The sequence below is a fragment of the Aquarana catesbeiana genome, linkage group LG06 (assembly GCF_042186555.1).
Source record: "Aquarana catesbeiana isolate 2022-GZ linkage group LG06, ASM4218655v1, whole genome shotgun sequence".
NCBI lineage: Eukaryota > Metazoa > Chordata > Amphibia > Anura > Ranidae > Aquarana > Aquarana catesbeiana.
In genome coordinates, this window is record NC_133329.1 from 274,241,950 (window position 1) to 274,258,124 (window position 16,175).

General features: G+C 41.7%; 1 protein-coding gene across 1 annotated transcript in view; it reads right to left on the bottom strand.

Moving 5' to 3' along the window:
• Nucleotides 1–16,175, bottom strand: part of INO80D (INO80 complex subunit D) — an 80,773-nt gene that overhangs the window by 12,625 nt on the left and 51,973 nt on the right. Inside the window, exons 8-9 of the mRNA XM_073633369.1 lie at nucleotides 15,877–16,010; nucleotides 14,498–14,715 (exon numbers count right to left, since the gene is read on the bottom strand). Of these exons, the coding sequence (XP_073489470.1) occupies nucleotides 14,498–14,715; nucleotides 15,877–16,010 (352 nt within the window). The remainder of the gene's footprint in view (nucleotides 1–14,497; nucleotides 14,716–15,876; nucleotides 16,011–16,175) is intronic.

A 16,175-nucleotide genomic window follows, 5' to 3' on the forward strand; every position in this document is an offset into this window, starting at 1 on the left:
CAACGTGCATGTAGACCCGAATGTATGCTGGGTCAACCTGTTGGAGGTGAGGGGCAAAATCTGCATGGTAGTGGTAATCACGAAGGAGATAACATTGGTGACAAAAATGCACATGTATATGCTCTACTATGGTGGTGTACACGTGGATAAAAATTAGATGGATTAAATTTACACAAAAAAACTGACCCGAGAGCATAAGCGCATAGGTTTGTATATTTTATGTGTTTTGATAAGCTATATGGTTTTAAGCACATATTTATTTTATGACAAATCATGCATTCTATTTATGATGGAATGTACTTTATGATCAAATGCACTTTGTAAATAAGTTTGCACATACATTCAGCACTTTATGAATTTTATGTTTATGGATTAGGGAAGGAGTTTGCACACAGAGTGCCTTGAAAAAGTATTCATACCCTCTCTCCACATTTTGTCATGTTACAACCAAAAACCTAAATGTTTTATAGGGATTTTATGTGATAGACCTACACAGAGTGGCACATACATTGTGAAGTGGAAGGAAAATGATATTTATTTTCTAAAGTATTTGGAAAACCATTTATCTGAAAAGTGTGGCGTGCATTTGTATTCAGCCCCCATTACAACTAAAATCTAGTGGAAACAGTTGCCTTCAGAAGTCACCTAATTAGTAAATAGAGTCCACCTGTGTGTTACTTAATCTCAGTATACATACAGCTCAGAGGTTTGTTAGAGAGCGATAGTGAACAAATAGCATCATGAGAACTAGGAACACAGGAGACAGGTCAGGGAAAAAAGTTGCAGAAGTTTAAAATGCAGGGCTAGGTTATAAAAAGATATCCCAAGCTTTGAACATCACGGAGCACTGCTCAATCCATCATCTGAAAGTGGAAACCTACCAAGACATGGCCGTCCACCTAAAAACGGACAGGCTTGGCATGGAGAGCATTAATCAGAGAAGCATCCAAGAGGCCAATGGTAACTCTGGAGGAGCTGCAGAGATCCACAGCTCAGGAAGGAAAATCTGTCTAAATGACAACGATTAGTCAAATCTAGCCTTTATGGAAGAGTAGCAAGAAGTAAGCCATTGTTGAAAGAAATCCATAAGTCCCATTTGCAGTTTGCGAAAAGCCATGTGGGGGACACAGCAAACATGTGGAAGAATGTGCTCTGATCAGATGAGACCAAAACAGAACTTTTTGGCCTTAAATCAAAACGCTATATAGGGCAGAAAACGAACACTGCACATTACCCTGAACACACCATCCCCACCGTAAAACATGGTGGTGGCAGCACATTGTGGGGATGCTTTTCTTCAGCAGTGACAGGAAGCTGGAGAAGAGTTGGTGGGAAGATGGATGAAGCCAAATACACAGAGCAAGCTTAGAAGAAAGAGGGATAAAGAACTCACCACTCCAGGTGAAAGGATTAGGCTTGATTGGAATCCTGTCAAGTGCAAGCCCTGGCCCACCTCTGTGGGTATATGTAACAAAGGAATGGCTGCATGTCGATGAAAAGCTGAGTTAGACTTACAGGCAACTCCTTTTCTGACAGTCTTCTAAGACAGCCCATGAGACCTACCAGGAGAGGAAACGCGTTACCCCCACCAGATGAAAGGGCAGACCTCCAGGCCCCATCTCAGTCTTCTCAAGAACCGTAGGATGTCCCTGCAAAACATTTGCACAATACACATAACTTCAGACAAAATCAGGTGGGAATCCGGCTGCCCTGGAAGACTCTCAGAAAAGGAGTTACCGGTAAGTCTAACTCAGCTCTTCTCCAAGCGTCTTCCAGGACAGCCCATGAAACGATGAGCCAGAACTTACCAGTCTAGGGAGGGACAACTGCCTGAAGGACCTTACCACCAAATGCCTGCTCCTGAGCAGATAGGAGATCCAGGGGATAACTTTTAATGAAGGTCGAATAACTGGACCACATGACAGCCCTGCAAATTTGTTCTGGTGAGGCACCAGCCCTTTGTGCAGGTACTGCAGAAGGATCCATCCTGCCCCTCTGGTAGTCCACAGCCTCTGCTGCTTCTTACCATGCAAACACTAGCAGCCAGCATCCCCTGTTCGTGCCATTTATGGTGACCGGAACCAGCGTCTCTGGCGCCCGAGGATGGAGTCATATGCCCCTGCAAGTGACCCTCGCTGGATACTTCCTGTGGGCCAGCTTGGAGTGCAGTAGCTTCACCCCCTCATGCGCCGCAGCTTCCCCTATAATTTATTTTTATTTACATGAATTTTGAGATTCTTTGCACTACTTGAGTGTTGTAGGCACCTTTTATTCATTTATGAATCACCTAATTATCACTTTTATATTAGTATATCATCACAATATGTTAATTTTAGATTTAGACTCATGTCCTGGTCAAATGGAACGATTGAACAAGTGTGTTTTTCCTGCTATTTGATTCCCATCCTCTGAAACACCTGTGTTGATAGAGGATGATCTTATATAAAAGTGTTGTCAAGTAGGATTTGTCCTTGTAATGATTAAGCACAATTGTACTGTGTGAAACGCATCTACAAGACTGTGTTGGTGTCCTTTTTGATGTCATCCTGGTGATTTAATAAACAGCATTGGACTTTCATCAACGTGCAGCCATTTCTTGTTACATATACCAGGTTTTCTCAACTCCAGCCCTCAAGGCACCCCAACAGGTCATGTTTTTAGGATTTCGCTCAGATGAAAACGGCTGTGGTAATTACTAAGGCAGTGAAACTGATCAAATCACCTGTGTAAAATAATGGGAAGCCTGAAAACATGACCTGTTAGGGCACCTTGAGGACTGGAGTTGAGAAACATTGACATATATCCGCGGAGGTGGGCTGGGGGCTTGCACTTGATTGGAGTCCTATCAGGCTTAATCAATTCACTCGCAGCATCACCAACTCAGTGACTACCAGCCTATTTACACAGAGTTAAATGTCGCTCTGAATACAAATATTTGTATCATGACTGATGACACTGCTACACAGGACACCAGCCGTACCGTTCGGTTATTGAAAGACAATCAACCCAGGACCAATGCTTGTAGTAATATATTCAATAACAAAACAGATAATGAAGCTGGCTCTGTGCGATTGTTATTCAGAAAGCTGAAAAAGAGCATGAATAAAAGAGATCCGAGCCTTTTGGCAATCAAGCTTTCTGAGTATTTACTCACTGATCGGATACCGCAGGGATTGAGAGTCAAAAAGTTCCCCACATTTGAACTGTTCGATTAATCTCTTAAAGTTCAATGGACTGACACCTTGTCCACATGCTCTAAAAGCTCTGATGGATATAATAATTCTATCCAAAAACTGCAAAATGGAAATTCTGCAACAAGTAATCTCAGAGCTTCAACTAGCACTAAAACCGTTACAAGGTGCGGGTGAGTTCACACATCTTGATTAACATCTCAATGAAAAATTAAACCATTTGGAAAATGACAAGTGCAAACCAAAAAAAAAAAAAAAAAAAGGGAGAAAAATGTTACTTGATAATATTGACTGGCTATGACACCAATAATGTCTACATATGGAAACGGAGGCGCAACTGTAGCGGTGCACCTCAGTCTACTAATGGAACCCGAAAACACGTCAGTTTTCTGACACTGATACAGAGCATTGGAACGATACTTTGGTTATCTCTTGACTTGGAATTATCGCCGGAACGTCCATCCACTAGTGGCCAGCATGAAACATCCACCCCTCTACCCCCAAGAAATGGGGGCCACAGGCACAGACAACGCAAGAGGGGGTGGAACAAAAACAAACATACCGGAGGACACGCAGGGAGTGCAGAAGGAGGGGGTTCCGAGGAATAGAAGAGATATCCGTCCCGCCGCCAGGCACACAAGTTATAAAGAGATTTCTTTAATGTATTGAATTTGTCGGACAGGATACTCACCGATGGAGAAATGTCCCAATTGTTTAAAGGACTTCATTTTTGTCACCGGAGACATTTTAGTTTGACACCATTGTAGATGTGAACAGATTTGTGAGGAATGTAACTATTAAGAAGTTACATTACTATTCAATTGATAATGCAGAAAGGTTTAATCCATCTGAACATATATCTGTCTGTGTGCCTGATATAGAGGATTTTTCTTTTAGAGAATAATATGCTGTCAAATTTGGAGGATTTAGCGGCAGACAGTAACACAGTTGATACACTACATTTTTGTGATAAAGCTGTCAGATCCGTACAAATCAAATCTAAAATCAGATTTCTATCCAGTCAGCTCTTGCACTCCGGATATGACCAAATTTTAAAAAGCTATTGAGCGTGATTTGACAGCTTTGGCACAGCAAGTTATGGGAGGTTAAACTGCTTGGCAACGTAACCTAAATATGAAAGATCAGCCCTTGATCGGTTGTTGGAGGATGATACCATTATCAGCCGCAACTCTGACAAGGGAGGCCTCACTGTGGTATAAAATGCCGATCAGTACAAACAGAAAGCAGTCAGACAATTGTCTGATCATCTAACCTATACTAAACTTGCTGGGTATCCAACAAATAGAGTAACAATTACAGATTGGATTCAGAGGGGTGTAAGAATAGGCAATATTAACCAGAAAGAAGCCAAATCTTTGATACCGGATCATCCTGTTCTTCCCACTTTTTACCATCTACCCAAAACCCATAAGGGGTTGGATCCCCTGCAAGGTAGACCTTTTAATCGCCAGCATCAATTCCCTAAAATGAAGGATTGGGTCAGTAGTTAGATCGGCAGTTACAGCCATTGGTTGAACTACCAGGTTACCTCAAGGACACAAATCACCTTCTTAGGGTCATGAAAGATTTTATATGGGAGGAGGATTTTGCCTGGGTAACCAGTGATGTAACCAGTTGCAGCCGTCTTGTTTTATCTGGAATATTTAACCAATTTGTCTATGGAACACAGACTGTATATCATACATATACTTAAATATTTGCCGTCACACAACTACTTTATCTTTGATGGCGAGTTCTACCTCCAGAGGTGTGGGGCCACTATGGGAGCCAAATTTTCTCCCTCCCTGGCCAACCTTTATATGGATTGGTGTAAGCGGGCCCACATTATTGGAGGAGAGAACCCCTTTAGGTTGTCAAAAATGCTCTCTCTTAGATTCATTGACGACCTATTGTTAATGGTTTGCAGGGGGAGCGATTGTCTTTTGCCTCTTGGAACACTTCAATAACAACAGGAATCTTGTTTTTTTACTGGTTGTCTAGACAACAAATCAGTATGTTATTTGGATGTGTGCTTGACTAGAGGCAATAGTGTAGTTTCCTCCACTTTATATAGGAAGCCCTTATCAGGAAACTCCCTTTTACTTGCCCAGTCAGGCCACCCAAGACATACCCATTAAGGGTATTCCTGTCAGTCAGTTCCCATGGGTCAGGTGTATCTGTAGCTACGACCTACATTTTCAACAAGAGGCACAATCACTTTATGGGAGATTTTTACTCCATGGTTATCCTCGGATGCTGGACAGGGCATTATCGATAGCAAAAAAAAAAAAAAAAAAAAAAAAAAAAAGAGATGACCCAAAGAAAAAAAGCTATCAGGAAAACAAGAACCCTAATCGTTTAACCCTATCCACTCCATTCAATAGTGAATTAAGCAGTGAATTTTGCGAAATAAAAAATAATTTTTAATAGACATCTACCTATTTACAATCTGATGGGACATGCACTGATATCCTACGTGAAGGAGTTAATGTGGTCTCTTGCAGGGCACCCACTTTGGGTTGATACTTATCTCCAAGTTTTTTTATCACTTAGATCCCTTACTTGCCTACATTTTAAAGGGAACTTCAAAATGTGGTGCAATGGGATGTTCGTGCTGCCATCATTTTCAGGGCTTTTTACAACTGCAATACTAGCTATGTAATTTAATTACATGTGCCATTTGTCAGACACAATATGTTGGGAGAACCACAAGACGTCTCTGTGATAGATTTCAGGAGCATCTCTAGAGTGCTGAGAAAAACGAGGCATTTTAATATGCACCACAATGGGGAGAAAACCACTATACAGGTCCAAGTTATTGCTAAAAATTAAGACCCCCAGGCAAGGGGGAGAGGTCTTCAGATTGCTGTGTTGTAGGGTAGGTGTTCTGGATATTACCCCTCAAAACACGCATCTCCCGGGGGTTAAACTTCGAGTGGGATGTTAGCCACTTCTATGAATAGATTATTTTAATACCTCTGCTAGGTGAGCTGCCAGATGCTGGTACCATAGATTTGTATTCGTTTCTTCACCTCCATCGCCCCCTCCCCCCCTTTCTTCTCTACTGTCCTTTTGTAACTGATGTGGTGGTCCACTATAACAATAATACATTTCTTAGCGGCACGCCATCTATTTTAATGCCCAGTTTGCTCCAGGTATTATATGTATACTGAATTTATTGATATATGTCCCATGTAGGGATCTGGACCTTCTGTTTGGATCGATTTATTGATTAGGATTCAGCATTTAACCTTAGACAGCTTTACATATATTGTATATGATAATAATCATCTATTTGTCCTTTTTTCCATATACACACGTGGCTTATATCAACCAGCTACTTTTCCATGTAACCTATAAATGTTTTTATATATACACATATTTTTACCATACTCACTACAGTACACATATATATTCATATACTATATTTTATTGCCGTATAACACTCGCTTTTTCACCATGAAAATTGGGTGCAAATAGCATGTGCGTGTTATGCGCCAATACTTCAATTTTAGCTGCCTCGGAGGGGACAGGGAGGGGGGCGGGACGAGCACCATCAGACTACATACAGTGTGAATCGCCTGTTTACTTGGCGGCCTCTGTAATAGAAAGTCCCGTCTCCTGGGCCGCCATTGGACCACTGTTCTGTCTATCATAGGAGAGTCTCACTGTATGTAATCTGTCGGCGCTCGTCTCGCCCCCCTCCCTGTCCCCTCTAGGCTGCAGATGGGCATCAATCAGGCTGCACTGATGGCAATGGTGAGGCTGCTGCATTGATGGCAATGGTGAGGCTGCTGCATTGACGGCACTGGTGAGGCTGCTGCATTGATGGCACTGGTGAGGCTGCTGCACTGATGGCACTGGTGAGGCTGCTGCACTGATGGCACTGGTGAGGCTGCTGCACTGATGTGGACTGATGAGGCTGCAATGATGGCACTTGTGAGGCTGCAGATGGGCATTGATCAGGCTGCATTGATGGCAATGGTGAGGCTGCAGATGGGCACTGACCCTTATTTTGCTTCAAAGTTCCTTATTTAAAAAATATTTTTTTTCCCCTTAAACTACCCTCTTAAAATGAATGTGCGTGTTATACGCCGATAAATACGGTACTTAACATCACGTAGTATCTTTACACACATTTCATGTTTATTTTACACTTGCATATACACATTTACACATATGGTTTTATCCTTCATTATTTGCTCCAAAAAAAAAAAAAAAATAATAATAATTATATACTCTCACATTTTTTTTTTTTTATACATATTTACTCTCACTATATAATTTTTTATTTTTTTTTTATTTACATGAATTTTGAGGTTCTTTGCACTACATCTTAATTGAGTGGTGTAGGCACCTTTATTCATTTGTGGTTACAAATCATCTAATTATCACTTTATATTTATATTAGTATATCATCTTGTTTATTTTAGATTTAGACTCACGCCTTGGTCAAATAGAATGATTGATAAAGTGTGTTTTTTCCTGCTATTTGATTTCCACCCTCTGAAACACCTGTGTCGATAGAGGGTGATCTTATATAAGTGTTGTCCAGTGGGATATGTCCTTGTAATGATTAAGCACAATTGTACTGTGTGAAACACATCTACAAGACTGTGTGTTGGTGTCCTTTTTGATGTTATCCTGGCGATTGAATAAACAGCATTGGACTTTAATCGATGTGCAGCCATTTCTTCGTCAAGCTTAGAAAAAAACCTGTTGGGAGTCTGCAAAGACTTGACTGGGGGCAGAGGTTCACCTTCCAACAAGACAATGACCTTAAACATACAGAGCTACAATGGAATGGTTTAGATCAAAGCATATTTATGTGTTGGAGTGACCCAGGCAAAGTCCAGACCTAAATCCAATTGAGAATCTGTGGCAAGACTGGACTCTCTCCATTCTCCCCCCTTGCAGCTGTAATTGCAGCAAAAAGCGGTTCTACAAACACATGACCGGGGGGTGGGGGCTGAATAAAAATGCACTCCACACTTTTTAGATATTTATTTGTAAACAAATTTGAAAAAAAAAACATTTATCATTTTGTGACAGGAGTCACTTTGGGCAGGGGGGCTGGTGGAACCCAGAATCCCTTGAAAAGGTTAAGAAACCCTTGCTTCAGCTCCCCAAGCACCTCCTATGTCTAAGTTACCCTGTGTCTATTAGGGGCACAGGGTGGCCGAGAACCCCAGTCTGATCTGTCCTAATCAGACTCACTGTACAACCACACTGGAATGTTGTGTGTATATTATCTCATACTGTTGTGACTCTTTGCTGGGTCGTTTGAGATGTGTATTCCATTGTGTCAGTCTGCCTTGGGAGAAAAGTATCATGTACGTATGTACGTATGTATGTAGTGGGGAGGGAGGGGGGAATTCCTCTAACAGCTCTCCCTGCTGATTGGACAGTCTACCCCACCCTGAATGCAAAGGGCGGGGGGGATTGTCCCGAGTGTTACCGGTGTGTCAATAAACTGTTCATGTTCCAGCTTTGTAACTGAGCTAGTCTCATCTGGTTCTTGGTTACAATATTCAGCTTTAAAATCTGATATCTGAAGGTTCAGATTGGAGGAAGCAGTGTACTGATGGAAGCACTCAAGTGGAGTGCGACGGGGATCAGCTACGTTGGTGGCAAGCAGTGGGACGCTTCCTGAGGTCCAGGATCCATGGTCGGGATAGCAGTCTTCGGTCATCCCAGCAGAGATGTATCTGGCATCAGAGTTGCAAGGGCAGCTACGGAGCGCCCTTTCAGCAATCCTCAGGTCTGTGTCTGCAGATCAGTACCTGGAGCTCAGGCAGCAGATTCGGGTGCAGATCTGGATTGGAGCCCTCCAGGTTGCTGGTAGACACCAGGGCAAGGGCTTTTCAACCCCAGAGCAACGAGCCAGTGGAAAATTACAGATGCCATTCCTGGGAGAGCGGCCCCAGGACCAATTGGTTTCAGAATTGGACAGGCTGGTCCAGCAGGAGATAGAGCTGGACAATCAATATTGGGCCCTGCAATGGCATGCAGAGCAGGGATATTTAGGGGAGACAACAGAATGCTCTCTGGAGGGATATGAGGAGGGATGGCGGCCCTGGATTGCTGTGGGAGAGCCTTACAGACTGTTTTGCGTTTGGCTATGAAGGGTAACCTACCCTTAAGGCCTTATGAGAATTCAGAGAGGCGATGCTTAGTCTTGCAGGGGTCTCAGAGATAAAACCGGACCTGGAAGGAACAGCATCTGGAAAGGGCATACCGAGAAGTGCTAGAACACGTTCAGCAGCATGGCCTAGGATTAGCAGCGGAAACTCTGGAGATGGCCGTCCCCAAAGCGGAAGTGCTGTTAACAGGGCAGAGCTTTGCTAACCTCTGCCCAGCACAAGTTAACCTCTTCTGAGTTATACGGACAGGAGATGGTTTGGGACAATGTGTTTGGGGTACTGAGTGGGTACAGGCATTGGGGTACTGGAACTACGGCCTAACATCGGAGTCAACCCATCTTGGGTCTCCTCCTGTGTTAGCCTGCTGCTGAAAGGGGAGAGATGTGACAGGAGTAACTTTGGGCGGGGGGCTGGTGGAACCCAGAATCCCTTGGAGAGGTTGGGAAACCCTTGCTTCAGCTCCCAATACACCTCCTATGTCTAAGGAAACCTGTGTCTATTAGGGGCACAGAGTGACCGAGAACCCCACTCTGATCTGCACTAATCTGACTCACTGTACAACCACACTGGAATGATAGATATAGATATTTATATTACACGCACACACACACTATATATTTTGTTGTGGACTCTTTGCTGGGTCATTTGGGGTGTGGCTGTATTGCATTGTGCCTGTCTGCCTTGGGAGAAAAGTATTATGGGATGTGTATGTGTGTTTGCTGTGAGGAAGGAGGGGGGGGAATTCTTCTAACAGCTCTCCCTGCTGATTGGACAGTCTACTCTGCCCTGAATACAAAGGGAGGGGGGATTGTCCCGAGTGTTACCTGTGTTTCAATAAACAGTTCATGTTCCAGCTTTGTAAATGAGCTAGTCTCGTCTGGTTCTTGGTTCAATATTCGGCTGTAAAATCTGATATCTGAAGGTCCAGATTGGAGGAAGCAGTGTACCGACGGAAGCACTCAAGTGTAGCGCGACAGTGATCAGTTTCAATTTTCCTTCCACTACACAATTATGTGCCACTTTGTGTTGGTCTATCACATAAAATCCCAATAAAATACATTTACCTTTTTGGTTGTAACATGACAAAATGTGGAAAATGTCAAAGGGTATGAATACTTTAAGGCACTGTGTATTAACCCCTTCCTGCCAACCACCTCCCAGCCCTTTAAGAGTTCTAAAAGCCAAGAGATGGAAGCAGGCATTCAGGTCATGTGACCACTATAATTGACTGTAACATGATCGCAAAGCTCCCGATTTCAAGTATGCATCAGGAGCTTGCCGATCCCTGCTGGGGATTGTAAACACAGGGCCTACATATATGTGTATGGCCGGTGCAAAGGAGTTAAGTTTATCTGTAGCGTGGCATCGGTTTCTAATCTATGCACTGACTTTACCTATGTGGGAACACAAATTGATGTCTGCAGTTTGGCAATTGTTTTGGGAATCACACCGATGTACTTTTTTTAGTAGGTAATGTGGGAACACATTTGTTTTTGTTTGATTTATTTTTATTTTTTTTTTTTTTAAATAATCACCTTTTTTCAGGGGATTTTTTTTTTTTTAAATTGCAGTACGCCCTCAACTGCTCACTTATTATCGTATGAACTACCCTCCCCTGTATAAAAAATATATATATATATATATATATATATATATATATATATATATATATATATATATATATATATATATATATATATATATATATATATATATATATAAAATTAGAGGAGGCCCTGCAAGGCTAGAGAGCTGTATTGGATGGGCAAAACTCATTCCATCAAGATGACTTTATTACCACACCAGTTATATTATTTCTGTTGCCTGCAAATCGATCGCGCCGACTTATTAAACTTACTGTCTGCGATTATTTATACCCATTGATTCTGGCTTCTATGCCTTCCAATTCCCTGACCGTTTGGGACAGGGTGCGGAACAATATGCATCTTATTTCATCCATTAGCTCATCCGTTTAACAATCCCACCTTCCCTTTTGGTTTGGACTTGAAGGCTTTTAAATGGTGGCTGAACAAGGGATTAAATAGGACACTCCTAAATGCCCTTCACTCTACAACATTGTCGTAGTAAATAAAAAAATGCCCACATGGGAGAACATTTGATTCCACCAAATCTCCCACTCTTGCGCTCCCTGGGAACTGACAAACTCACGACTTGAAAGATACCCTGTATAAGAGGTTACACAAGGCATGGGTCAGAGGAGGGATCTACACTCTATATAGCAGGGGTTTCAAACCGGTGGCCCTCCAGCTGTTCCGGAACTACAAGTCCCATCATGCCTCTGCCTTTGGGAGTCATGCTTGTAACTGTCAGCCTTGCAATGCCTCATGGGACTTGTAGTTTTACAACAGCTGGAGGGCCGCCAGTTTGAGACCCCTGCTATATAGGCTTTTACTTGTCACTACGAAGAAAACTCCTTACATGAGGGAGTGGGATAGTGATCCGAGAAGGATTCAGAACATCAGTATTTTTTTACGATAATCATTTAAGGGCATTTTGAATGCATTTTTGATTGACGCAAACAAAAGTCTTAACAAGATGGCATCTGGTTCCATCTCGTCTTTCAAGGTTATATCCGAAACTCTTCACCATTAGGTTTTCGGGGTGGTCAGTCCTATGGAATTCTGTTTCACATCTGGTGGGAATGCCCTAAACTATCGAGATTATAGAATAGAGTATTTACGCTATCAAGATGAGTACAAGAGTCCCAGTACTACAAACCTCACACATTACTCTTCTGAAAAACCCACCTGAAAAGGTTCCGCAAGCTACGCAAAAATTGACAATTTCTTATTCTCTTGGCAGCCAAGTTAACTATAGCCCAATCGTGGATCATGCCCATTGAAAAACATCCCAGTATGTCACTGATCCTAGTAAATGTTAGCTGGACCCCATGGGCTTGATATATGCACATCGAACTTTAATGGTCATAGCTTATCTGTATGGTGGTTAATATGATCACTTTTCTACATCCCTTATCCTCTGGGTCGTCCCCCCCCCCCCCCCCCCCGCTGTATTTCACACTTTTCTGTCTTCCCCCCTTCTGTGTCCCTCAAAAATAGGCACAATGTGCGGATCATGATGCTGTTTACACAGTGGACAGTTATTCCTTTTCGATGATCTTGCTGTCTCTCACTACGTAGTTGGATTGCAGAGTTGTTCTGATTTTTGCTTTCCTTGAGTATACTGTATGGTCAACTTTAAAAATGACAGGAGTAAATGGTTGTAACCAGATTATCCTTGGGGGGGGGGGGAGGGGGGGCCCTTTATGATTCGCTCCCACTTAGTATATTGGATGGTTTATTGTTTTGTACTAAAAATTGTCTCAAAATACTCTGAAAGTGAGTTAGGCTTTAATATTTGTTAGTCCCTTATGTAAGGTGCATCAAAAATCTACTAGTCTAACATGATTATCATCTGCTGTCCAAGGGGGACTACACTGCCACCCTAAGACAAGAGGCACGTTACTAGCCAAATATAGTAAAAAGTGGATTGCGCTAACTTTTGTGTATAATAACCACCACAATTGTGCAAAATAAAAAATATATTTCTATATTGATCCTATGATGAAGTGTTTTTCTCTGCCATCTATATTGGTATATTGATGTTTTTCTCTTTATTTATGCCTTTACAGGGGGTCCCCGGGTTACAAACAAGTTAGGGACTGTAGGTTTGTTCTTAAGTTGAATCTGTTTGTAAGTCGGAACAAGTACATTTTTAAGTGTAGCTCCAGCCAAAAAAACTATTTTTAAGCTTTTTGGATAGCATAGGGAAGGGTTAACACCCCTGTAACATTTGTTTTGCTGTGTGTGCCCCTGTTCAGAAGATTTCACCTCACTTTCTGTCCCAATGACAATTGGATTTTGAAAATTTTGGGTTGTTGTGGAAACAAGCCTTGGTGATAAAGCATCAGTGGAGGTACCTTTTCCCCATAATAGCTCTTACAGGAGTGAATTTCCCTTCCTAGGGGTAGATTTCATCTCACTTCCTGTTGTCTCCCTCCGTTTGTAAGTCGGATGTTTGTAACTAGGGGACCCCCTGTATATCAAAAAACTCCTCTTTCCCATATATTATTTCTGATCAAAATGTATCTAGGTAAAATATCTTATAGTGTTACCAACCACTGTGTAAAGTGCTATATATATATATATATACACACACACACACATATATACACATACACACATACATATATACACACACACACACACACACACACACACACACACACACTCTCCTCACAGCGGTGTGTGTTCCAAGCCTCTACGCGTTTCGCAATAGGGTTTGTGTCATCAGGAAGCTTCCTGATGAAGAGGCTGCTGGGGACTTTCCTACTGCGTCCGATCATACGGGTGTGGTTTTGTTAGCACTAGCACTTTACACAGTAGTTGGTAACACTATAAGATATTTTACCTAGATACATTTTGATCAGAAATAATATATGGGAAAGATAAGTTTTTTGATATAAAAGGCAAAAAAATAACTAAAGAGAAAAACATCAATATACCAATATAGATGGCAGAGAAAAACACTTCATCATAGGATCAATATAGAAATATTTTTTATTTCGCACAATTGTGGTGGTTATTATACACAAAAGATAGCGCAATCCACTTTTTACTATATTTGCATTCCACTATTTTTGGGTGGACCCACATGATTGCAGCAAACTAGATTGATGGGTTATTAAAACTTAGTTTTGCGCCGGTAACAAATCTTGTTGGACAAATATACACGTTACTAGCCAGTTCACCAGGTGGAAAAAAAAAAAAGAAGCACTGAAAAAAGACGAATGTAGCCATAATATCTTATTGGTAAACTGCTTTATGTTTTAGCATATTATATGTACTTGTCCTTGAAAGTGTTACACACATAGTAGTCCCTAGGATAAAGCCCAAATATGCTAAATGAACTGTACTACCTGTACTTTGACAAGTGAAAAACACAGATACATATTAAATAGACTCATGTTAGGCATACTGAGAAAAATGAATACATAGTAAGACTGCTACACATGTAAGATATTACCCGGGTATGGAAAAAAAATCAGAATGCATATGTAGTATGATTTACTAAGAATACCCTAAAAAACATTATAAAGCTACAAATTCGCAAATCTAAACGCTATCAAAATCAAGTACCAACCTTATACTGGAGACTTCAACTGGCAGCGAGAGGCTGCTGGGCATACAGAGATTGCCTTGTGGCAATGCAGGCGGAATGGGCTTCTGAGGGCGTTTCGGACCTCGCCTTCTCTTTTTCTTGTGTTTTTTGGTAAGTGCTGGGGGCTTGGTCTTTTTCCTGGGTTTCCTCTGCTGCTGGTGTTGAATTTTACGTGAATTGTCTCCTCGCAAGAAATTGTCCTAATAGGATATTTAGGGGGGAAATAAAAGCATATATTTTTATAGGTGATTTCCAACTAGCCTTTAATATTTTCTAAATTAAAAGAAGAACTACTCCAGCTTTTTAAAGTACTGAAGTTTCTGACTTTAAGAAACAGAAACCCACCAGCTCGAGTCTTCACTGGTGGCTGGCCCTTTACAGGTCTACGAAATCTGGTGCCACCATCTTGGTTGTGGGAGCTGCCTGTGAATTCCTGTTTCACAGTCCGCTCCCCACTGTGCGTGTGGGCGGATCAAGCCTAGGTGAGAATTGTTGAAGTGGGAGCAGGTACCTGTCAGAAAAACGTACCCGCTCCCACACCCCCCCCCCCCCTCCAAAAATAAAAAGAAAAAAAAACACACATTCAAATATGTTTGGGGAAGGGGGTGATATAGCAGGATTTTTCACTTTTAAATGAAAGTTCACTTTAAAATGCATACGCAGCAAATAAGAATGCCTAAACTGCAAATTTGTTTCAGATCAGTGTATCCAAGTCTGAAGCGTAGAATCATAACGCCTAAGCAACCAACATTGCTGGAAGATCACAAACAGCAGCCTCCATAATTATCTAATGACAAGTTTCCTTTAGATAACCCAGAAAGTGTGCTGAAAACCAAAATTTTATTTCCAGCAAAAGATAACACTACCTAAAGCAAGAAAGAATTTGGAAAAAAAAAAAAACCATGAAAAAAAATATAAAAAGAAAAATTCTAATTTACAAGCAAATCAGAAGGGAATAAGAATGAATAAGTGTACCTAAATGTTGGTTATACAGTTTCTCATAGTGTGCACAAAGGACATTGTAAAAGTTACCTTAACTTAACTCTATGATGACCACGCCAATAGCCATTTAACTCCATTCACACTTTGTGATATGGAATCATAGGCAGAATCGCTGCACTTCCACCTCCGATTCCAAATCATGCAGCAATCACACAACACACGTTTAGGTGCTATTCATTCCAAATAGCACCCCAAATGCAGTACGATTTTGACGTGATTATTGAGCGCCGGAAATTCAGCTTGTCACACAAAAAGGAACAGGAGCTTCTTTTGGGCAACAAGCGCGCAAAAGGGAAACCCACTCAAGGATAGATCATATTTTCACTCCCCAAACACTGTGTTCCATCAAGAATGCTTACCATTTTCTTGGCATGCTCTTCACATAGGGGTGTCTGATGTGTGATGTCAAACACAGGCACAGAGCACTGCTGTCCATCAGCAAACTTTGCTGTGCAACTGGTGAAAAGCTGCTGAGAGCTGTTTGAAAGGATATCTGACAGGCTGTTAAGAACTACAATTTGCAAACAGCAGCAGCCATAACCCGGAAGAGGGACTACACCACAAAAATACACTTAATTAGCAAGAAAAGAGAGCTTCCAGCTTGGATGCACAATAGGCTTCAGGGTATTTTGCAACTATAGACACTTTCAAAGTGCAT